The sequence below is a fragment of the Physella acuta genome, unplaced genomic scaffold, assembly GCF_028476545.2.
Source record: "Physella acuta isolate Inbredline_101_S28 unplaced genomic scaffold, ASM2847654v3 ptg000704l, whole genome shotgun sequence".
NCBI classification, from domain to species: domain Eukaryota; kingdom Metazoa; phylum Mollusca; class Gastropoda; family Physidae; genus Physella; species Physella acuta.
The window spans coordinates 117,152-139,140 of NW_026732223.1; the positions used below are offsets into that span (position 1 = coordinate 117,152).

General features: G+C 36.1%; 2 protein-coding genes across 2 annotated transcripts; both read left to right on the forward strand.

The window, feature by feature from the left end:
* The first annotated feature begins 586 nt into the window (after window positions 1-586).
* Window positions 587-8,848, forward strand: LOC131949604 (angiopoietin-related protein 7). Its single transcript, XM_059311449.1, has 6 exons — window positions 587-912; window positions 2,185-2,987; window positions 4,087-4,218; window positions 5,127-5,246; window positions 6,372-6,538; window positions 7,567-8,848. The coding sequence occupies exons 1-6, from the start codon at window positions 837-839 to the stop codon at window positions 7,766-7,768; spliced, it is 1,500 nt and encodes a 499-aa protein (XP_059167432.1). The 5' UTR covers window positions 587-836; the 3' UTR covers window positions 7,769-8,848.
* An 85-nt stretch (window positions 8,849-8,933) lies between these two features.
* On the forward strand, window positions 8,934-16,804 carry LOC131949603 (putative malate dehydrogenase 1B). The gene is made up of 10 exons (XM_059311448.1): window positions 8,934-9,406; window positions 10,608-10,720; window positions 11,188-11,811; window positions 12,437-12,593; window positions 13,190-13,295; window positions 13,643-13,730; window positions 13,960-14,083; window positions 14,977-15,107; window positions 15,509-15,560; window positions 16,253-16,804. Exons 1-10 carry the CDS (start codon window positions 9,385-9,387, stop codon window positions 16,453-16,455), a joined length of 1,620 nt encoding a protein of 539 aa, XP_059167431.1. The 5' UTR covers window positions 8,934-9,384; the 3' UTR covers window positions 16,456-16,804.
* The last annotated feature ends 5,185 nt before the right edge of the window (window positions 16,805-21,989 follow it).

Sequence of the window (21,989 nt, forward strand, 5' to 3'; positions counted from 1 at the left end):
CCTGGTCCTACCATACGCCTAACCAGGGGCGTAGCGAGGGGGGGCGGGGGTGCATCGGGTGACACCATTTAGGGGGTGACACCAAGGCAAAAAATAGCAAAATATATAGAAAAAAACTTGAGGGGGGGGGGTGCAAATCGAAAGTTTGAGGGGGGAGGGGGTGCAAATCGAAAACTTGAAAGTCTGTCTCCGGGAAGGGTCGCTACGCCTCTGGGGGGGGGGGGGTGACACCATTAAGTGCCGCACCGGGTGACACCCGACCTCGCTACGCCACTGCGCCTAACTATAATTTCTAACCATAAAATTAGTCGAGAATACTACTAACAACCCAACACACCTATTTTAAGGAAGAGTCTATTATCGAACATCGGTATCTAAAACCATCCCATTATCAATGCATTAGAGTAATTTTTTCAACGGATGAAAGACTTTACAAAAATTGTTCATGGTAAAGTCTCTTATAACATAAGCTTAAAGCTAATACCATTCACTCAGTACGCATGCGCGGGAAAAAAACTAATTTTAGAATTCTTCGCCGTCGTAACAGAGCCAGTCTATGTTTTCAGTTACACAAACAAAACAAAAAACCTCTTATCACGAGCACATAGAATAGCATCCTTTTTGTGAGCGTTCACATTGGCTCCCTTCAAACGACACATAAGCAGAAGTGAACTGCAGTAGGCCTAATAGGCCTAGATCTAGATCTAGCACTTTTTAATTAAACAATTTTAGTGTGGTATAGCAAAGTATTGGCAAATTTAAAAAATAAATATATTTGTGCGACTATCGTTTGACCACTGTTTGAATAACAGCCGAAATAAAATTTGGCTTCAAACATGCGGCAAACAAAACGTGAATTCGTCCATTTTTTCCTAGCCTGCTTCATCTGTGGGATGGTTAACTCTTCTCTCTGTAAGTATTTTTGCCATCTCAAACTATTCACATAACTAGTTACGTTGTTTAAAGAACTTTGCAATATTTAGTTGTTTTTTTTAACCATCCGGCTGTTTAATGAGGGGGGGGGGGGGGTTAAGTTTGGCATAAAGAGAAAAAAAATTAACCCATTAACCCACGGTTAATTTTCACAGAACTTGGGCCAACTTTATTTTCTCTGTTTATAAAATGTATTTTCTAAAGAAAACATAAATGTTTTAAAGCGGTTTAATTTACATTTTTAGAATCATCGCACATCATTAGTGGCTTTGTAAATCATGACGCAGGTTATTATATGTATAAAAAGTTTGATTTATTTTCTTTTTTTTTAATTGCTTGTAGATCTAGATGCTTTAAAAAAAAAACAAAAAAAAACTAGCTCTTATTTTTTTAATTACCGGCATGAAGAAAATGTAGGCTTACTAATGAAATATTCAAACACATATTATGAATTTATATGTAAAGTGATTTAAGATACCCATACGGTTACACATAAATCATCATCTTTTCCCGTTCATGCGCAAGACACATGGGTAGATGCAGCAGAGTGCATCTATTTCAGAGACCTCGGCACATGAAGGGATAGCGTGGTCAGCGCTACGCCCAGCCGCCTTTGCTTTCACTAACGGTAGTTAAGTACTAATTTTCGGGTTAGCAGTCTAGCTCTCTATCTCTAGGCCTCGCCGTCTCATCATACATAAGTATCTAATCAAAAACTTTTTAAAGCTTACTAGATCTAGGCCTAGTTGAGTATTTTTTTAAAATTTATAATTGCTAAAACTTTAAGCTCAGGTATCCCCCCCCCTCCATGGCCCTGGACAAGAGTCACAAATACCACACCCCTTCCTTTAGTAGAGGCGTAGCGACCCATTTCGGCTCCCGGTACAACATATCATTTTTGAGCCCCCCCCCCTCCGTTATATATAGTTATTTACGTTATCGTAAAGGCGCTCTCCCCTCCCCATTTGTAAAACTTACCGGCGCTTTTTATCAGTCACTGAGTAATTTGGCGTCACACAATTGATGTATAAATCAGTTAAAATTAGTAGTCACTATTCTTAACATCGATCTTGAATATAACAATAATGCAGCTTAGAATGAGCTTTTAAATAATTTTCTACCCCTTTGGCGCCCCCCCCCCCCATCCCATCACTTAAGGACGGGCACCCCGAAGCAGTCGCCCCATCCACCCTCTCCTAGCAACGCCACTGACGGCTGTTGCAAGCGTAAACCGTGTGATCTCATCCACAGCTCTGAACATCAACTTCACCATCACCGAGCCCGCTAACAGCGACGACTGCGCCCAGCTAAAGTGTACGGTGGCTGCCGACGATGTGTTATCCATCAAAATCTTCAGGGACGGGCGCAGAGACAACCCCCTCGCGTTAATAGACACCTCGAAAAAGGAGAAAGTCAACGTCATCAACGAGCCTTGCCTGTCTGTCGTTAATGAAAAGGGATCTCTGAACGAGTCGTATGGAGTGGTGACGATACGCTTGCGAGACAACAGTACAAATAAAAAAGTTTGTGAGGGTATATACCACTGCTGGATACAGTTGGAGTCAAACCAAGAAGACTCACGGTCACTGGTTGTATCGCCCAACGCAAAACAATTGGCAGAGGAAATAAAAAGTATAATTCTTCCAGATATACTAAATGAAATTAAAAATAAAGTCAAGGAAGTCTTGGAGGGTTTTAGCGAGAGTATAAAATCAGTGAATACAAGTCTAACCAAGAAAATGGACGCGACAGTGCAAGATGTTCTCAAGGAAAATGACAAGCTTGCGAAAAGTTTTAACGCGGCCGTACTAGATCACACAGGTGTTTGCAGCACATCGGCGAAGCAGTCAGGGGAAAAGTGTGAGAGAGGTTTGGTCAGCGTCGTTGGCAACATAACAGCTAGGTTGGAGAGTATGAGCACGGCCTCGGAAGACACAGCTCGCGATGCTAAAAATAGTATCGGAAATCTCGCTGGCAAAGTGGAAACTTATCTGAATGAAATAAACAAACAAGAGAGTAACATTATTCTTACAGCGACCTGTTCCAAATTTTGGGTAATTTTTAAATTGATTTACTTTGGGTTTTATATTTTAAGTACATGTACATATAATAATTCATTTTTAACATTAAATGAAATTTGAAGTGTGTGTGTGTGTTGGGGGAGGGGGGTATAGGGGGAGGAAAATTAAGATAGGGTTTCTTAGGAAAGGGGTGGATATCCTTATCAGTATTTCTTTCAGACTTTTTCTCTCCGGGGATGGAGAGGGGGGGGGGGGGGGGTTACATGGAACTTTAGAGGGGGGGGGGGGGGGGCTGACTAAATTTTTCAGTGGGAGGGGGTAGACATTGGTAAATGTATATATTTTTATATATAAGTGATTCTTATTCTAAAACCGGAGTGGTCGATGGGTTTTGATTTCTTTGCATCGGGGTGTGGAGATGCTGTTTGTTTTTTAAAGAATAGAGGGTAAGTGTGAGAGGATGCACATCCCAGATACATAGAACCTGTGCACACAATTTCCAGTAAATACAAGTGTTGGTGTTAAGCAAGGGGGGGGGTGTAAGTGTCCACTAGATTGTTTGATAGCACAAGTGCTTGTACAGCATCAGTTGAGTTCCAGCTGTGAAACGTTTCCACTATATGTGTGAAATGTGCTTAATGCAATGTAACATTTTGAAATAGAGTTGCTGTATAGTATTTCAGAGTAACTATGTTATTTCTAATTTTTCTGTGTACGTTTTTAGTGTAACTGTGTTATTTATAATTTTTTTTTTTAAAAATTGTGTTCTACTGTGTTATGATAGTTCAGCCCTTATAGTTGCACTTAACTGGCTAAAATAAGATGACTCCCTTCTATTTTCTGCTTACATTCCCCTACTTCAAATTTGACCTTTTACTGATCTCTTCCATAGCTTTTCTCCACTTCTACATGACAATGTTCCCCTTATTTAAAAAAAAAATTAAAGTTGTCTCTCCGTTACAGTTGTGACCTCCCTTCTAAGCAACCATAAATATTCTCATCCTCATGCTTAAATTATGTAGGCTAATCTACCCAATACCCACCATAATTATTACCTCCCCTTCCTACTATAAAAGTTCACTCCCCTTACTTTGTTAGTTTACTAAACTTGTATACTGTATCTTCTCGAAAGTTCCCATGCGACGAGTCCACCAACAGTCCGAAGAAAATCGACTTTGAACCCAGAACGAAACACACCTCCGTCAACAACACAGTCGTCTTGTGTGACGCTCAGACTGATGGCGGTCGTTGGACTGTCATTCAGGTAGGTCGTACACAGGTTGTCATGGTGACCAGGTCGGACACAGGTTGTCTTGGTGACCAGCTGGTAGAGTGCTCGACTGCTAACCCGAAAGTCTCGAGTTTAGATCTCGATTCTGACTTGAGATTGTAGAACGCTCCTGGGTACCAGAGTTTCTTCCAGGCATCTCTTCGGGGGGGGGGGGGGGGGGGGGGGGGGAGGGCACGAACGAAATTGAATTTATATAGAAAATATATACTTTTGACAGTGTCCGCCCCTCCCCCCACTCCGGAAATAGTTGTCCGCCCCCCCCCCCCCCCCCCCCCCCCGAAAATGTCAAGTTTACCTCCGAAGAAAAAAGTCAAGAAGAAACACTGCTGAGTACAGCCAGCTCTAATGAGTACCTGACTCGTATTGAAGAAAGTAAAGGCTGCTGGGCATAGTGCTGACCACACCATCTCATCTAATGCATTGGTCAATAAACATGAAATCTATATAGAACGTTTAAATGTCTGAAAGGGGTACTTTACTATGTATCATGTAATTTAGAACATTTTTTTTTAATCTCATATGAAATGGAGAAAAAAGTTTTGAAATCGAGAAATTTAGTCCTAATAGCATGTTTTCAAATATTATAATAAAAAGATAACTGATTCAAGATTCATACCCACACATGTTAATATTGCTAACAATTTCGATAACGACACATCATTGTTACGCGCTTAATCCTCCACCTGTTCACATCTTGTCCTAATAAAAAATCCAACTCTAGCTAAAACTCTAAGCAAAGCCCAAGCCCCAACCTTTGTGGAACGATTCTCCATGATACAAATCTAAGTACGGCTTAATTGTTTGAATCAAATCAAAATGTTATTTCTTACCACTTGGACCGCTGTACGCCACTCATGCACTAAACATTCCGATATTTCTAGCGCCGAACCTCCGAAGGCCTCGACATGAACAGGACATGGGAGGAGTACAGAGACGGGTTTGGAGATGTGAGCGGAGACTTTTGGTTGGGCAACCAGAAAATACACCTGGCAACCTCACAGGTAAGACGTGAGCGGAGACTTTTGGTTGGGCAACCAGAACATACACCTGGCAACCTCACAGGTAAGACGGCAGTGGTCAGAGCTCTTGCATGCCCGTGTTGGGTAGGCCTGTTTAGGGCGCAGGGGTGGACTGGCTGTGTCCATAAGGCCCTGGAGATTTTAAAAGGGACCCCCAACTCTAGATAAAAATAAAAAAAAATATCCATTGAGCATTTGTTCTCAATCAAAGCCTGATAATCATCCTTGTGTTGATGGAATTCACGCGACAAATTATTCATTTAAAAAAATCAAAGAATTAGAAGGCCTATTACAGCATCTTTCCCGAGGCCCACGGGGATTTTTTGTACCTGTGAGCCCAACTGAATATTTCCCGATAGACTGGCAGGCCAGTCCACCCCTGTTTGTAGTCTTTGACAGGCATTTTATCTGTAGTAATTGTAGCCTGCTAGTATTGATTTAAAGATATAATTTGATACGTTTTGTGTTTGTCCAAAATTTTGGTAAGTGTTGTCCTTACCACGCATATGGTTTGGTGTTTTGTGTTTATTCAGAATTCGTTAGGATACGTTGAGTTTAGCTTTAGTCAAGACACATTTTTTTTTTCTTTAATGGAATCACGACTTGGACAAAAGGGAAAAAAGAGTGAGATGCTGCTTTAATTTTAGGCTAGAAAGCACTTTACTTGCTTATTTTTTTTTTATTTATGGGTAGAATGTGGAGCTACAGTGGGATACTAGGTAGCCTACAACTACTACTATTTATGGGTGGGTTTATGAAGTAGGCCGAGGCCTACTGCAGTAAATACTATTTGAGAAGGAAGTTGAACTTTACTGGCTTCGTGTGTTTTAAGTGTTTCTGTGAACAATTTCAACTAATCCGGAAATCGTAACTACTATTGAAAGTTAAGTTAGTTACACAATGTCCGTGTTTTAAGAATTACTATCTTCAATCCATCTTGGATTTTTGAGAACACTACAGAACAAGACAACACGCGACCCTCGACAAATTAACTTCCGGTACAACTATATTCAGGTCACGTGATCTGGGACAAGCAAGATTTTCCCGGATACAATACGCCTACTCATCTTCATGTTTAACCTCTCTGCGCACTACTTCCTCTAACAGGTACAACACGAACTGATGGTTGTGCTGAGGCTTGAGGACACGAATTACTACGCCAAGTACGCCTACTTCAAACTGCTAGACGAGAGCAACGATTTTACTTTGGATATCGCTGGACATTCTGGCACGGCAGGGGACTCTCTGCTGTACCATAAAGGGATGCCCTTTAGGTATGCTTTTGGGTCCAGTCCACTTTTAAAATAATTTAAAAAAAATAAAATAAACAAAAATACTATTTCCAGGCGACGATTTATTCAATAGAAATAAAATGTGTCTCGCCTTTCCTGCATGCTTCTCGTTACGACAACGCCTACATTCAATAACAGATAAATCCATGCGACCTCATTAGTTAACACATTCTACAACGGTGGAGAAAGGGCCAGGGATCGTCCATAAAAGACGTCACACTCGTAGGGGGGAGATGAGTCCGTAATTTTGTGATGGTGTGTGATGAGGGGAAAGGGGGGGGGGGGGGGGGGGGAGGGGTTCAGATGGTGTGAAGTCACACTTCTTCATTATAAAAAAGCATTGATAGAAAACGGGTTTCAGCCGTTATTTCGCGTTTTAGAAAACTGTTTTAGTAAATTGTAATAGGAATGGATTAAAATACTCTATTTTGACAGAGTTCGGACTAGATTTTGGAAAAATATCGATGTTTTAAGAAAAATTCAACTGCAATTTCGAGGGGGGGGGGGTGCAGGCTGAGGTGTGCCGTCATTTTAGAGGGGGTGGCGGGGGGGGGGGGGGGCGCTGGCTTTTTGTGACGATATGTGACGGAGTGGAGGGGCGGGAGGTACAAATCGTCAAAAAGCGTGATGTCATTTATGGATGACCCACTGGTACATTTTCAGCGTTCTGGGTCTTTTACTTCGTCCATTCTATATTTATGTTGGAAAGAAAACAAAAATCTTGTCTTGGACAACAACAAACACAACTAATATCATTATAGAAATACATTTTATAAGCATCCAATTAAGTTAAATTTTATGTCATATTGCAATATCATCGGACCGTGACTTACGTGTCAAATTTGAAAGAAATCGGCCTGGTAAAAATAAAAAGTTGAAATTTCGCTCGACAGTTTTGACCCATGACGAAACACAACAGACAATCAAGTTAAATAAAAGCTTGTAAAAAAAAACAACACCCAACTTACAATGCGTATTCAATGTTACAAAAAAATAATATTTATTTTCAGCACTTGGGACCGCGACAATGATAAGTCGAATATAAACTGTGCCGAGGACTGCGGCGGTGGATGGTGGTTCAAAAGCTGCAAGGTGTCAAACTTGAACGAGAAGTGGCCAGATATGCAATGGCTTGCTCTGATCAAAGACAAAGAAAAATTGCCGGACCTTAAAATAAAAATGACCGAGATGAAGATACGACCAAAGCAATAGAGTTTACACAACGATTGCTTTCTATAACTGTGTTTACGTATTATTAACACAGTTTTTTAATTTTTTAAGCGATAAAAATTCGAAAATAGTTCAAACATTGTGTGCTACAAACAATCGTAATCTCATTATACACAACATAATTGAGAGATTTTGACCAACATAACTAACATTTTAAACCTCTAATTATATAGATTTTAAAAATTTAAACAATTTAGCAAAAGTAAAATTAGAGAATTTGAAAGCCAGAGTTACCAAACAAATCTAAAATAATAATAAAATGAAAACCACCTATCCACGCCTATGGCGAATTTAAATACTAGAATCATAATGTGCAATGTTTCCATTTTGTAAATCAAATTTTAATAAGATCTTGTTCGAACAACGTTTTTATTTTTGCTGGGAAAGACAAAGAAAATTGGGGTTTATTTTCTAATTGTTAAAATCGGATTTTAATGATCTTATGCGACCAACTTTATTATTTTTGCTGCTATACCTTAAGAATTTTTTAATTAATTTCCTTATTTTTATTGCATTTTTAAGTTGTTTTTTTTATTGCATTCTTTTGCATGCTTTATTTTTCACTCTGAAATAATTCATAAATGAAGTCACGCTTTTTGTGACCATTTTTATTCACCCCACACCCAATCGCCACACATTGCCACAAAAAAGCCATACACCCACATAAAAAAACGTCGCACTCCAGCCTACAGTCCCCTCATCAAAATTGCATTTTTAGTTTTTTCAAAACATCGATTTCTTTCTAAAAATTAATTTCTAATCTTGGTCAACGCTGAGTAGCTATTAAGTTAAACAATGTATATTACTATACAAAAAAGTCTCTTCAAAACGGCTAAAAATCAGTTTTAACATTATTTTATGATGTGATGTCCAGTGTTTCTTCCAGACTTTTTTGATGCCTGGAAGAAACTCTAGTGATGTTACACTTTCTGCACCCCATTCACCTCGTCGTAAAATTCCGAATTCCCCCTCTTCCTTGGAGTGTGACGTCGTTTATGGACGACACTTTATGAAATTTAGTTACTAAGCCGTCTAATCATTTAATAAATATTTTGAATTGTAGTACGGACTCTGTCTTTGTTTGTTGCCTGCATACTAACACTAACATGTTTTGTTTTTTAAATCGTGACTACGCGATAAATTAGTTAGCCAAAATTTGAAGAGTTATTTGGATTCTTTGAGTCTTTGAGCTGTATTAGTAATTTTTGTAAATAAACATGGAAATAAATTGCGCTGTCTATGCATTGAAGATAATTCTTTCTTGTAAGTGATTTAGTAAATTATTTGTATGAACACATATCTAAATTGTTGAACAATTATTTATCTTATAGGGTTGATACTTTCTAAATTGAATATTAAATTCCAATATGTCGTAAGATTTAAGAATAACTGAGGTTAGATGTTCAGTATTAGTATTATTCGGTAGGCCTTACTATAAAATTATTACTAGACTAGATCTATTGTATATTTAGGTTATTGTTTCAAATAAAATGTAAAAGTAAAAACGCGATAAAAATGAATCGTGAAATGAATCATATATTTTCATCAAAAAAGTTAATGTTTTTAAGTTAACCGTCCTAGCAACAGTATACAACAAGATGGCGAAAATCGTTATCGCAGGTGAGTGAAATATGTTAAATTATTTTAATCCAGGCCTTCATATTAGTTTCTATATAACAATAGCTTACTGAAGTTAATATATGTTACGTCAAATATTATATCTGAATTATGTGCTTGTCAGAAAGTAACTTAATTTTGCAAAAATTAATAAGACAAACTGAGGCAACTGAAACTCAAAACTCAAGTCAAAACATTTTAAATTTTTAATAAAATTCAAAACAAACAACACACGTCAACCAATTTTAGTACACTACGTTAATCTAGAATCTATTAGCTATCAATATCACCAAATCATAACAAATATTAAATATGGCCTATGTTATATATGTTTTTATCATTTAAATTAATAAAGTTAGACCTAGTCCTAGTAGTTAGAGTAGTTAAGAGTAGTAGTGTAGTAGAGAAGTAGAGTTAAGTTAAATAGAGTAGTAACAGAAAACCTAATAACCTAATAAAATAATAAATCGTTTTAAAAAGTTCACATTTTGTTCGCAATTTATTTAAAATATTTTTAATATATATACTAGTATATAGTATTAAGTATATGCCACAGGCTACACTGTCATATTGTACACATACAATATCTAGATCAGTATAGAATATAGAACAGTATAGATTAGTGAGATTAGGCCTAGGCCTATATAATATATATTATTATATAGGCCTATAATATATTATAATAGGACTAGACTTTTATAGAGTGTAGAGTAAGTAGACAAGCTAAGCCATAAGACAAGTAATTAAGTAATAATCTGATATTCTACAATCCCTCTATCTAAACTACTAATACTGTAATTACTATTTTAAGTATTTTTTACGTCGGTTATGTACCGTACTAATGAAATTCACTTTAATCTAGTGTAGTTTAAACTTATAATTATTATTATAATTATTACACAATAACGACTACTACTAATAGACTAATAGGCCTAAATATATATTATTTAATCTGCCCTAACTACCAAATCTACTACTAATAGCTGGATGGAAATGTTTACATGTTACGCTTATTTTTTTTTAAGTAGGCCTATTTTTTTTAGTAGGTGGTTTATCAATCAATCTTTCATTTTATTTCCATATCAGTATAAGTTAAACATAATAGGTCTCCATTGTTTGCATTACAATAAAAAAAAATTAAGATGAATCAGCTCAGTTCTATTTATTTATTAAAAATGTTAATGCACATTTCAATCTACAACAGGGCGGTCAGATTGCCCATATTTTGCCAGAATTGAACTTTTAGGTGATCGTCTGGCAAAAAACTTGAAAAAATTCAAACTGCACAAGATTATGGTACAGCCAGATCAATGGGATGTGAGTACGTTAGGTTAGAATCACCACATGTGTGTGGAGTTGTATCGTTGCTCGAATTAGGCTTCTCTTCAGTTTTCTATCTCTACAACTGCTGTGATATATCAGCCTCACACTTTTCCAGTGTATCTAAAATAATTTGATTTAATATCTCACCTAGGGGGTGGGGGGGGGGGGGGAGGCTTACACATTATTTTTTATGTGTTTTTTGAGGAAGTTTTCTTTAAAATATGATGTAGCTAATTGTATTGTATAATTGTTCTTTAAAAAAAGCTGACCAACATGTCATTGCTTTATAATTATGATCATTTTATGGGCTGGTGGAACGTTTCGGCATTTTGTGATGATATAATAAGTGGGAGAGTGTGTTAAAAATCTGCTAAAATTGAATGCTAGCATGTAGTGTATGGACTATTGTTAAAGAAATTAATGTAAATAATTTTTTGATATATGATTGTTATTTTACACAGGCTTGGCTAAAAGACACATGTGCAGAAAAAGGATGGGTATTTTCATCATCACCAATAGTATGGCGAGAATTAATAGACAGGGGAGGGAAAGGTGTCCTTATAGGAGGAGCAAATGAATTCCAAGAGTACATCAAAGCCTACTATGATTTAGAGTCAGAAATGAACAGTTACGACATGAGGTCGATAGGGGCTGAAAACAAAATCACAAAAGATGAGCTAGATGCTGAGGAGAGATACTACAGCTCCCTAAGCAACCCAGTTAATATCTGTATCACAAACTCCATTAGCCCAACCTGCTATCACTTGATACACTCCGTTACATCAGGCAAAGTTCTGGGTCCTAAGGTTGAGATGAACATACGTCTGCTGGTGACGTCGGAGGATGATGTCGAAGCTGTCAGAGGAACTGCCATGGAGGCAGAAGATCTGGCGCACCCGTGTTTAAGAAGCGTCAAAGTTTGCATCAGCGCGGAGGAAGCGTTTGAAAACTGCGAGATTATTATTTGTCTGGATGAGGTGTTGAGACAGGACTGTGATTCCTTGCAGGAGTGGCTAATTAAAAATGAGACCTTGTTCTCATATTACGGTTCAATTATAAATGAAAAGGCTCTTAAAAGTTGTAAGGTAAGATTATTCATTAAGTTCAAGTTTTAAAATTGTAATTGGTACTTTTTTATATTTATATACTGCATGGAGTATTAAATATATGAGTGGTGTGATGATATACTTGTTTTGTAAAGTATCTATTGGCACTTACATCACTTTTTAAATCACCCTTTGTTGGTGTGTATGATTGATATTTCTAGCAAAGAACAACTCTGGTTGTTTGAAAATTATAGGATACACTTACTTCTCACTATTCATGCACCTATAAGACACATTGCAGTGTAATTAGTTCAGTTTTATGAATTTAGACAGCCAAAATATTGATGTTGAAAAAATTGTAATTATAACAAACATCTTTTGTTGGAATTTATATTAATTTTTATTTTTGCTAAATAAAAATCCAATTATAAGCTATACTGAACAAGTTTTCTGGAGTCTTACAGACTACACATGTTAAAAAAGTATAGAATCATAACAGTTTTATCACAATTAAAGACATAGGCTACTATTACCATTAAAAAAAAAAAAAAACTTTCTTTGCTTTTGAATATGCAGAAGTAATTTTGTATTAAAGTCAACACTACTATGTGAAGGTATGTAAGTGCTTCAGATTGGCCTGACATCTTGATACATATATCTCCAGGTTTTGGTCTGTGGTGGTGGCCCAATCAATGTCAATGCTATGATGATAATCAAGAGTGCAAAAAACCTTGCTAGGCAGAATGTTGTGGCTGTTGCGACAAATGTTGAAAACCATGCAAAGTCAATAATAGGAGAGAAACTGTCAGTGAATCCAGCAGGTTAGTTTTAACATTCTTTTAATTTTTCTAAATCATCTAGGCTTTTAAATTATCAAAATCATCTAGACTTTTAAATTATCTAAATCATCTAGATTTTTAAATTATCTAAATCATCTAGACTTTTAAATTATCTAAATCATCTAGACTTTAAATTATCAAATTCATCTAGACTTTTAAATTATCTTAATCATCTAGAGTTTTAAATTATCTAAAACATCTAGACTTTTAAATTACATAGATCATCTAGACTTTTAAAGTATCTAAATCATTTGAGATTTTTCTGGTTTTTTAAATGTAATTTTACTTTGTTTCATCTGGACCATATAGCAAAACATTTAATTCAGCCGTACCCATGCTGACCAGTTAGACATAATTAAAACCTGCCAGAATCCATTGGCCCTCACTGGCAAATATTAAAAATAGATGAACGTGATAGATTTAAAATTGAATCTTATAAACATTTTATGTTATCTAGGTATGAAATTAAAAAAAAAAGCACATTATTTGAAGTGAATTGTTTTCTGTATATAGATATTAATTTTAATAATTTTTATATTTTAGCATGAATAATTGATGACTAAAATTATTTTCACCAGGAGTGGTCAATTTATTGGTCTGGGGTAACATCAACGGGAAGCGATACCTGGATGTGAGTCAGTGTCGTGTCCATGGATATGATGGTGCTATCATTGGTCCTTATTGGTTAGTAGTCAATTACATATTTTAGACTAGGTCCTTATTGGTTAGTGTTCTGTTACATATTTTAGACTAGGTCCTACTTAAGTCCTTATGGTAAGTTTTAGCTACATATTTTAAACTAGGTCCTTATTGGTTAGTTTTAGCTACATATTTTAGACTAGGTCCTTATTGGTTATTATTCAGTTACATATTTTAGATTAGGTCCTTATTGTTATTATTTAGTCACATATTTTAGGTCTAGATCCTACACAAGACTTTATTGGTTATTATTTAATTTTAAAATTTTTTACAGCCACCTTTATAACTTTGCTATTGTTTTGGTGAATTTGCTGTTGCGTTATTTTACACAGGTATTCAGTGAGTGCTATAGAGATGCTGCATGAGAATAAATGGATCAGTGCAGAGCTCCCTGGTTTGGTAGCCTCAAGAAATATCAAGGTTGGTAGGCCTGTTGCTTTTTTGTGTGGAAATTGATAGAGAAGTTTTAATACATAACTAAATAATTATAAACAAAAGATGAAGAAATTGTTTTGTGGTAAAAATTTTTAAAATTTAAATGTCGAAAATGGTAAGTATTTATTAACTAATTAAATTATTAATAGTAACAATCAAAAAAGAAAATGATTTTAGTTTTGTGTACAAGAGGCAGTCGTTATTTTTTGTTTAGGTTTCAAGAATTATTGGTAGAGTCACAAGTATGAGCGCAGCTAACTCCATCTCTACCCTCTTACGGCACTGGTACAGGGGATCACCCCATGGGGAAATTTTTTCTCTTGGCGTCCACTCTGAAGGTTTTAATATTAAAATTTTTTTTTCTCTTAGCGTCCACTCTGAAGGTTTTAATATTTAAAAAAAAAATTTTTCTCTTGGCGTCTACTCTGAAGGTTTTAATATTTTAAAATTTTTTTCTCTTGGCGTCCACTCTGAAGGTTTTAATATTTAAAAAAAAATTTTTCTCTTGGCGTCCACTCTGAAGGTTTTAATATTTAAATTTTTTTTTTCTCTTGGCGTCCACTCTGAAAGGTTTTAATATTAAAAAAAAAAATTTCTCTTGGCGTCCACTCTGAAGGTTTTAATATTTAAATTTTTTTTTTCTCTTGGCGTCCATTCTGAAGGTTTTAATATTTAAAAAAGTTTTCTCTTGACGTCCACTCTGAAGGTTTTTATATTTTAAAAAAAATCTTTTTCTTTCCTCTATATGTATATTTTCTTTAATTATTCTGAACTTGTTATAGCAAAGGGCCATAATCACTTTTTTCTTGCTTACTCACATCATGGTGACCACTCTTTGTAGTGGGTTGATTTCTGTCTGTGTTTTGATATGCAGACTTATACCACGAGGGGTGGGGGAGGGGGGGAGGGAGGTATTGAGAGGGCATGTTCATGCATTTTTTAACATTTCCTCACAAGATTCTTAAAGTTTTAGATCAGCCTTAAAAATTAAGCCTTATCATAAATTTATATTTTTCTATTTTTTCTCTTTGTCTTTCTAACAATATGTGAAATCACACTTCAGAGGGTATTTAGTTTTTTAAAGCAATATGTAGTATATTCTTAATCGTTTTAATTTTTTTAAGATTCCTTTCTTTAATGATATTTTATTGATGTTTTAAGTGCATTTAAATTACCTTAGTATACAAGCACAATTACTTTACTGTATAATAATATCAGAAATCTATTTTAGGTTGGTATGGAGTCCCAGAAGGCATTGTTTTCTCATTTCCTGTGGCAATGGACCCTAAAGGCTACTGGTATGTTGTAGAGGACATATATTTAACCCTGGAGACCAAGCAAGGTATCAAGAATGGTATTGAGGTACGTGGAAATAAATGACACATTTGTTTATTCAGTCTATAATCACATCATTGAAACAGGCATCACATCTTTTTCTTTACAATCTGTAGTTTTATAGTTCTAATTTTCAAAAATTATCCTAAAGGAAAATGAGAAATTAAATACTTATTTGAAAAAAAACAAAAAAAAAAAACAACATAATTTGGCATAAATTTGAAAAATAATAATTAACACAATTTAATTAGAATTGTAAGTAGAGATGAAGAATATATTTTTAAAAATTTAAACTAAGGAAATTAACCTCCTATGTCTTCATATTTATCTTGGGCGTCTTTAAAAAAAATAATGTGCATTATTATTTTAGTTTATTTTAATTTGAAGACTAATTAAACAATTCAAACTTTTCTTTATTGTGTTCGCAGGATATTGTGTTTGAACTGGGCATCATACAAGGGGACATCAGAGCATCCAAAGGCAATTTCTTCTAATGTCATAGTAGTCTCCCATTTACTGCACACATTTAAATTAGTCTCCATCACATAGCAACAATAAGAAACATTTCCATATCATAGAGTTCAGAGACTTGTGCAAGAGTTTGAAAGTGATTGTTTACCCAGGCTTAAGTCATCTTTCAGTCATCTTTCAGTCATCTTTAAGAGAATGTCAAATATAATAACCAGACAAAAAAAACCACCTACCTATTTGAATACATAACATGATTACATACACTCATGCAAGAAAAACAAATTTTCAAACATCAACAACTATGTCAAATCAAAGTGAATTAAATCATAAAAAATATTCAAACTATTTTGTGGTTTGTGGTTTTTAATTTTAAAAACAATGAATTGCAAATTTATTTAAATTTTCTAAAAAATTTTAAATTCTTATATTTTAAAAATTTGTGTGTGTTACTTTTGATTTGGCAAATCAGAAACTATTATAATTATCTTGCTACTTAATTTGAATTTTTACCTAAAACAAAATTCAAACAAATATTCCAATGTTAAAAAAAAATCTCGTTCTGTCGTTACATAAATACTAATTAACCTGAAAGAGCTTAATTGTTATTAGTTTTGCCTGTAACTATAAATTTGACCCTATATATTATTTTAGCAAGCTTGCTGTGTAGTGTATTCATAGATATAATTATTTCCTTCCTTTAGCTGATGTTCTTGGTGAGACCGAGTCACAAGACAAAGACTTCACACCACTGGAAACTGATAAGACAGAAGTCACCACTACGCGCGGGGCTAGCCCGGTGGAGGGATATCTTAGCAGCATCACCCTGCAACCAGATATTGCAGAACTAGATCCATCCACATCTAACCCAGAGTTCTCAACAGATACAGATATAGTCAACCCCTAGATTTAAATATAACGCTGACTTTATACACAAATATCAAGACGTTTATAACAGACGGATAATGTTGACTCCTATGACAAAATATAACGCTGACTAATCTAAATCTGATTGTGAATTCAGTACCAAAGCTAAATAAAACCTAGACAAAAGTGATGATTTTAATCATATAGATGTTCTAGTTTTCTTAATAATATGAGCATACCCTCCATTTTTTCTTGACCTGCAGTAAGGCTATTGTAATTTTTTTTTAAATATAAAACTATTTTCCATTTTTACTTGTTTGGTTTATTATATCAGGGATGAAAAAAGTATGACATCTAACATTTTTCAAACATTTTCACAAATTAATTTTTTTTAAAAATTCAGTAATCATTTCTTTTTTATAAATGTTAAAATATTATAATATTCAGAGATAGAAATCATTAACATAAAACATGTAAAATTCTTATTTAAACATTAATTTTAAAAAATTATCTTCCAATGTATAAATTCCTGTTTTGCTACTAATTGTAGCATTTAATTTTCTTGTTAAAGCTGTTAATAAAAACAATTTATCTGAATGTACTGTTATCAATTGTATGTGTGATATTGGTGAGTAAATATCACATACACAAATGCCTAGTATACAGTGATAAACTAAATGTATTGTTATCATTTGTACTAGTGATATCTCAATGTAAATACATCACAGATAAACGCCTTGTATACTGTGATTATGGTCTTGTGTATTGCTGATGTATGATTTCTTTAAACAGAAATAAAAACTTGTTATAAACTGATGTTTAAGGTTTTGATTAGACATACATTGAATTTTAGTTTGATGAAAAACAATTAACTCAGCTGAAACAGTTCAATTGTAATAACAATTAGAACCTCTTTTCTTTGCTGCAGTATCAAGTTCCCTAATTGAAACTGATGGTGCATGGGGCGAGTGAAGTAGAGTTCACCTGTTTCTGTGATCTCCACATATGAAGGGATAGTGTGGGTGGACTCAAAGAAGCTCAACTGATTTTAACCTGGATTCAAACTCGAGACTTTCTGGTTAGCAGTCTAGCGTCCTACCACTAGGCCATGCTGTTCTACTGACCTATTATAACTATTAAATGTTGAAGATTCGTTTTTCCAACTAGTTCAAAAAATGTGTGTAGGCTTACTTAAATAAACACAATCACAATGGCCAGATAGAAACCAAACGTAAAAGAAGTGTACAAGAATGTACGCCAATATATATATATATATATATATATATATATATATATATATATATATATATATATATATATATATATATATATACTACTGTATAAATCCAGAATCAAACAAAACATACAAGAAAGTGTACAGTACAAGAATCAAGCCTAAGTTTAAAAAAAAAACACGTCGCGATGACTAATTTAGATGAAGTATTATAAAAAATGTGCTCGAACGTAGATAATTTAATCGAGCTCATTAGTTTATTTTGCTGTGTGATGATCTACCAATATGTTCACATAGAAGTCATGCGCCTTACCAAAGCAGCAGTAAAGGGACATAACTGAGTAATTATTTTGTAATGTTGTCAGTTGAGTTCAACGCTTGAGATCAGGATTTGGTTAGGCGATGATTACAGCGACTGTTTCACATTGAACATACGAAAATACGCATCCTGTTTAAGTAACCTCAATTGTTTATTAAAAATGTATTTCTTAACAACCTAAACTAGTTCAGGTAGTTCTGTCTGAATCACACTCCTCATTCCTTCTAGCTGTACCGTGGTTCTGTCTATACCACACTTCTAGCAGTACCATAATTCTAGCTGTACCGTGGATCTATCTGTACCAGTTCTAGCTGTACCGTAGTTCTAGCTGTACCGTAGATCTGTCTGTACCGTAGTTCTAGCTGTACCATAGTTCTAGCTGTACCATAGTTCTAGCTGTACCATAGTTCTAGCTGTACCATAGTTCTAGTTATACGACACTTCTAGCTGTACCGTAGATCTGTCTGTACCATATTTCTAGCTGTACCGTAGTTCTAGCTGTACCGTAGTTCTAGCTGTACCGTAGTTCTAGCTGTACCGTAGTTCTAGCTGTACCATATTTCTAGCTGTACCGTAGATCTGTCTGTGCAGTGGATCTAGCTGTACCGTAGTTCTAGCTGTACCATAGTTCTAGCTGTACCATAGTTCTAGTTATACGACACTTCTAGCTGTACCGTAGATCTGTCTGTACCATAGTTGTAGCTGTACCATAGTTCTAGCTGTACCATAGTTCTAGCTGTACCATAGTTCTAGTTGTACCGTAGTTCTAGTTGTACCGTAGTTCTAGCTGTACCATAGTTCTAGCTGTACCATAGTTCTAGCTGTACCATAGTTCTAGCTGTACCACACTTCCAGCAGTGGCGTAGCTAGGAGCCCCTATGCAAAAAGTGTTAGTGGGCCCCTCAGAGGCGTATCGACCCTTCCTGGCGACCGGGGACAAACTTTCGATTTGCACCCCCCCCCCCTCTGACTTTCGATTTTCACCCCCCCCTCAGACTCGAAAAAGGGACCCTATTTGCCTTGGGCCCCTATGCTTTGCTTACGCTGGCTTTACGGTAGCTACACCACTGACTCAGAGTTTCTTCCAGGCATCTCTTCGGGGGGGCTAAGCCCCCCCCCCCCCCCCCCCACGAAAATTTTTTACCGCCCCCCCCCCCCCCCCGAACGAAATGAAATTTATATAATTTATATAGAAAATATATAGTTTTAACAGTGTCCGCCCCCCGAAGAAAGTCTACCGCCACCCCCGAAAATTTCAATATATGATCCATGACCTAGGCACACAACTACGACACGGTTTGAATCTAGAAGTTCAAGAGCCCCTATTCTCTATGTCGTCCTTATTGTCAATATACATGTCGTAACCAGTGTTTCTTCCAGGCATTTTCGGGGAGGGGGCGGACTAAAATTTTCGGGGGGGGGGGGGGGGGGGGCGGGAGACACTGTTAAAAGTATATATTCTCTATATAAATTCCATTTCGTTCGGTGGGACGGGGAGCGATTGACTTTCTTCGGGGGGGGGGGGGGGGCTCAATACTTGCACAATGTATGGTGTTTATATCATTTTCGTTCGAAATAGGCGTTAGTGACCGGGTTAACGGTTAAGTAGGAGAGGAAGGTCATAGTAAAGCTAAGTGTTAGGATCAAGATAAAGGTCAAGGTTAGGGTTGATGCAAGGTGTTAATGTCATATCGTTTATAGCAACAACAAAAAAAAAAGTATCCTCGGCTCGCGTTAAAATACCGTTTTGAATCTGACGGCCCAACGGTGCAGGTGAAGTAGAGTTCACCTGTTCCCGTGACCTAAGCGTCGTGTGGTCAGCACTCTGCCCAGCCGCCAGGAGACAACACAACAGGGCACATCTGCAACCCTACACCAGTGCTGATGGAGAAATCCACACAGGATCATACAACAAACAGACTAGCCTTTAAACATATGGTCGGCGTCACAAGAAAACAATTTCCAACCGGATCAAATTATAAATATACAATCATCTCAAAACGGCGCGTCTTAAAGGCCAAGGTGTTGTGCTTACCGGTAAGACAGATGTAACACTGAAACTTAAAAAAGAAAACTTTCTTAGCTGCAAGATGGAATCTCCATTTCAGACATTATATTTTTATAGTATGAACCTTGGGCTTATGTGCACATTTCGACATTGGCGCCTGAGTGACCGAGTGGTATCCGTATTAACTCAAGGCGTCACATAATCTCAGAGGGCGGTGGGGGGGATGACACTATTCAGGTATATATATATATATATATATATATATATATATATATATATATATATATATATATATATATATATATATATATATATATATATATATATATCCAATATGTATCCGTTGTAATTCCAGTTAATTCAAGGCTACGTACGACGCTGTCGTGCAGCAAAGTTTTTGTTGTGTTCCGATGCAGTTCAAAACACATTTAAAAAATTATATACGGATATATTCTGCCGAGCATCCCCTCCCCCCTTTGAGGGCAAGCCCCTACTCTACGGCTGTTGGGTTAGGCACCAAAATATAATCTGAGAACACTTCAAAGCGCACCTAGTCTACATTTAGCTGCGTAGAAACCCGCATAGGTATTTAGTTTCGAAATTTTCCATTTTGACGATGATAATAAAATTTCACTCAGTCTCTTAACAACAAATGCCTTATACGGTATTTGTATCCAATAATTAAACAACACCACCAAAGCCTAAGGGTAAATGACGTCACACTCGTAAGTGGGGTGGGGGGTAATTTTGTGACGATGTGTGATTGGGGGAGGGTGTGTTCAGATTATGTGAAATCACACTCTTGCATTAAAAAAAATAAAGTTAGAAACTAAATTTTAACCGTTATTTAGAGTTTTAGGAAACTGTTCTAATAAATTAGAATAGAAATTGATTAACATTCTCGACCCTCTCTATATTGACCGAGCTCAGCATAGGTTTTAGAAAAAAAAAAGTTGATGTTTAAAAAAATACATCCACAATTTTGAGGGGGTTCGTACGCTAATGTGTGACGTCATTTTAGGGGAGGGTCTGGCTTTTTGTGACGTGGTACGACGGAGGGGAGTGGTTAGGAAAAAATAGTCCCAAAAAGTGTGACGTCATTTATGGATGACCCCCTAGTTGGATGGTGCATCTATACTTACACAGACCGGCCTCCTACGTCCAAGTATGACCTACTTGAGCGCTTGCGCAGACTCTGTTTCACCTAAATCTAGCAGCGGTTTTTGTTGACTTTCTGTTTCTTATTTTTTTAATGTTATTTTATATGTGACACACGATCTCCCAGTAATTATTCGCCTGGTCGCTGTTGTGATATAGGCAGACCTACAAGGACATTGACACGACAGTATATCTGTCTGTAGGTCATTTGGGAGAGAGGGATCGGGTCCCGGGGGGGGGGGGGGGGGGGGTTGGAGGGGTCCCGACCCCAATCTTTCCCCAAATTGACGGCTGTTTCATAGTTACATTTATTGGTGACGGTGTGCTCTTGTCAGTTTAGTTTCTTTGCAGTTCAAACTTATAATGTGATAAGGCAACTATTGTACAAAATAAAATAAATAAAATAAGTAATAAATCAATAATAAATAATAAACCTGTTATGTGACCATATTCTCTCTCTCTCGGGTGTAGGACAAAAGGCCGACATCCAAAAGACCGACAAGACAAAAGGTCGACATGGTCAAAAGACCGACAGCCAAAAGGCCGCTTGGACATAAGGTGGATAGCTTATAAGGCCTACAGCCAAAAGGCAGATAGACAAAAGGCCGACAGACCATATAGCCGACAAACCATAATGGCGACAAACATAAAAATACTAATATCTCAAAATATGTGTTACTGCATAGCTCCTTTCTAGACAAGCATCGAAATAAGGCATGAAATAAGGTGAAATATTCAAGAGAGGAGACGATGCTAGTTGCTATCCTTATAAGGTGAACCATCGGGTCCAAGCGACTGAAGATTACGGGAGTGTCTTAAACACAAAGGATCAACACCTAAATATTGCAAATGCTG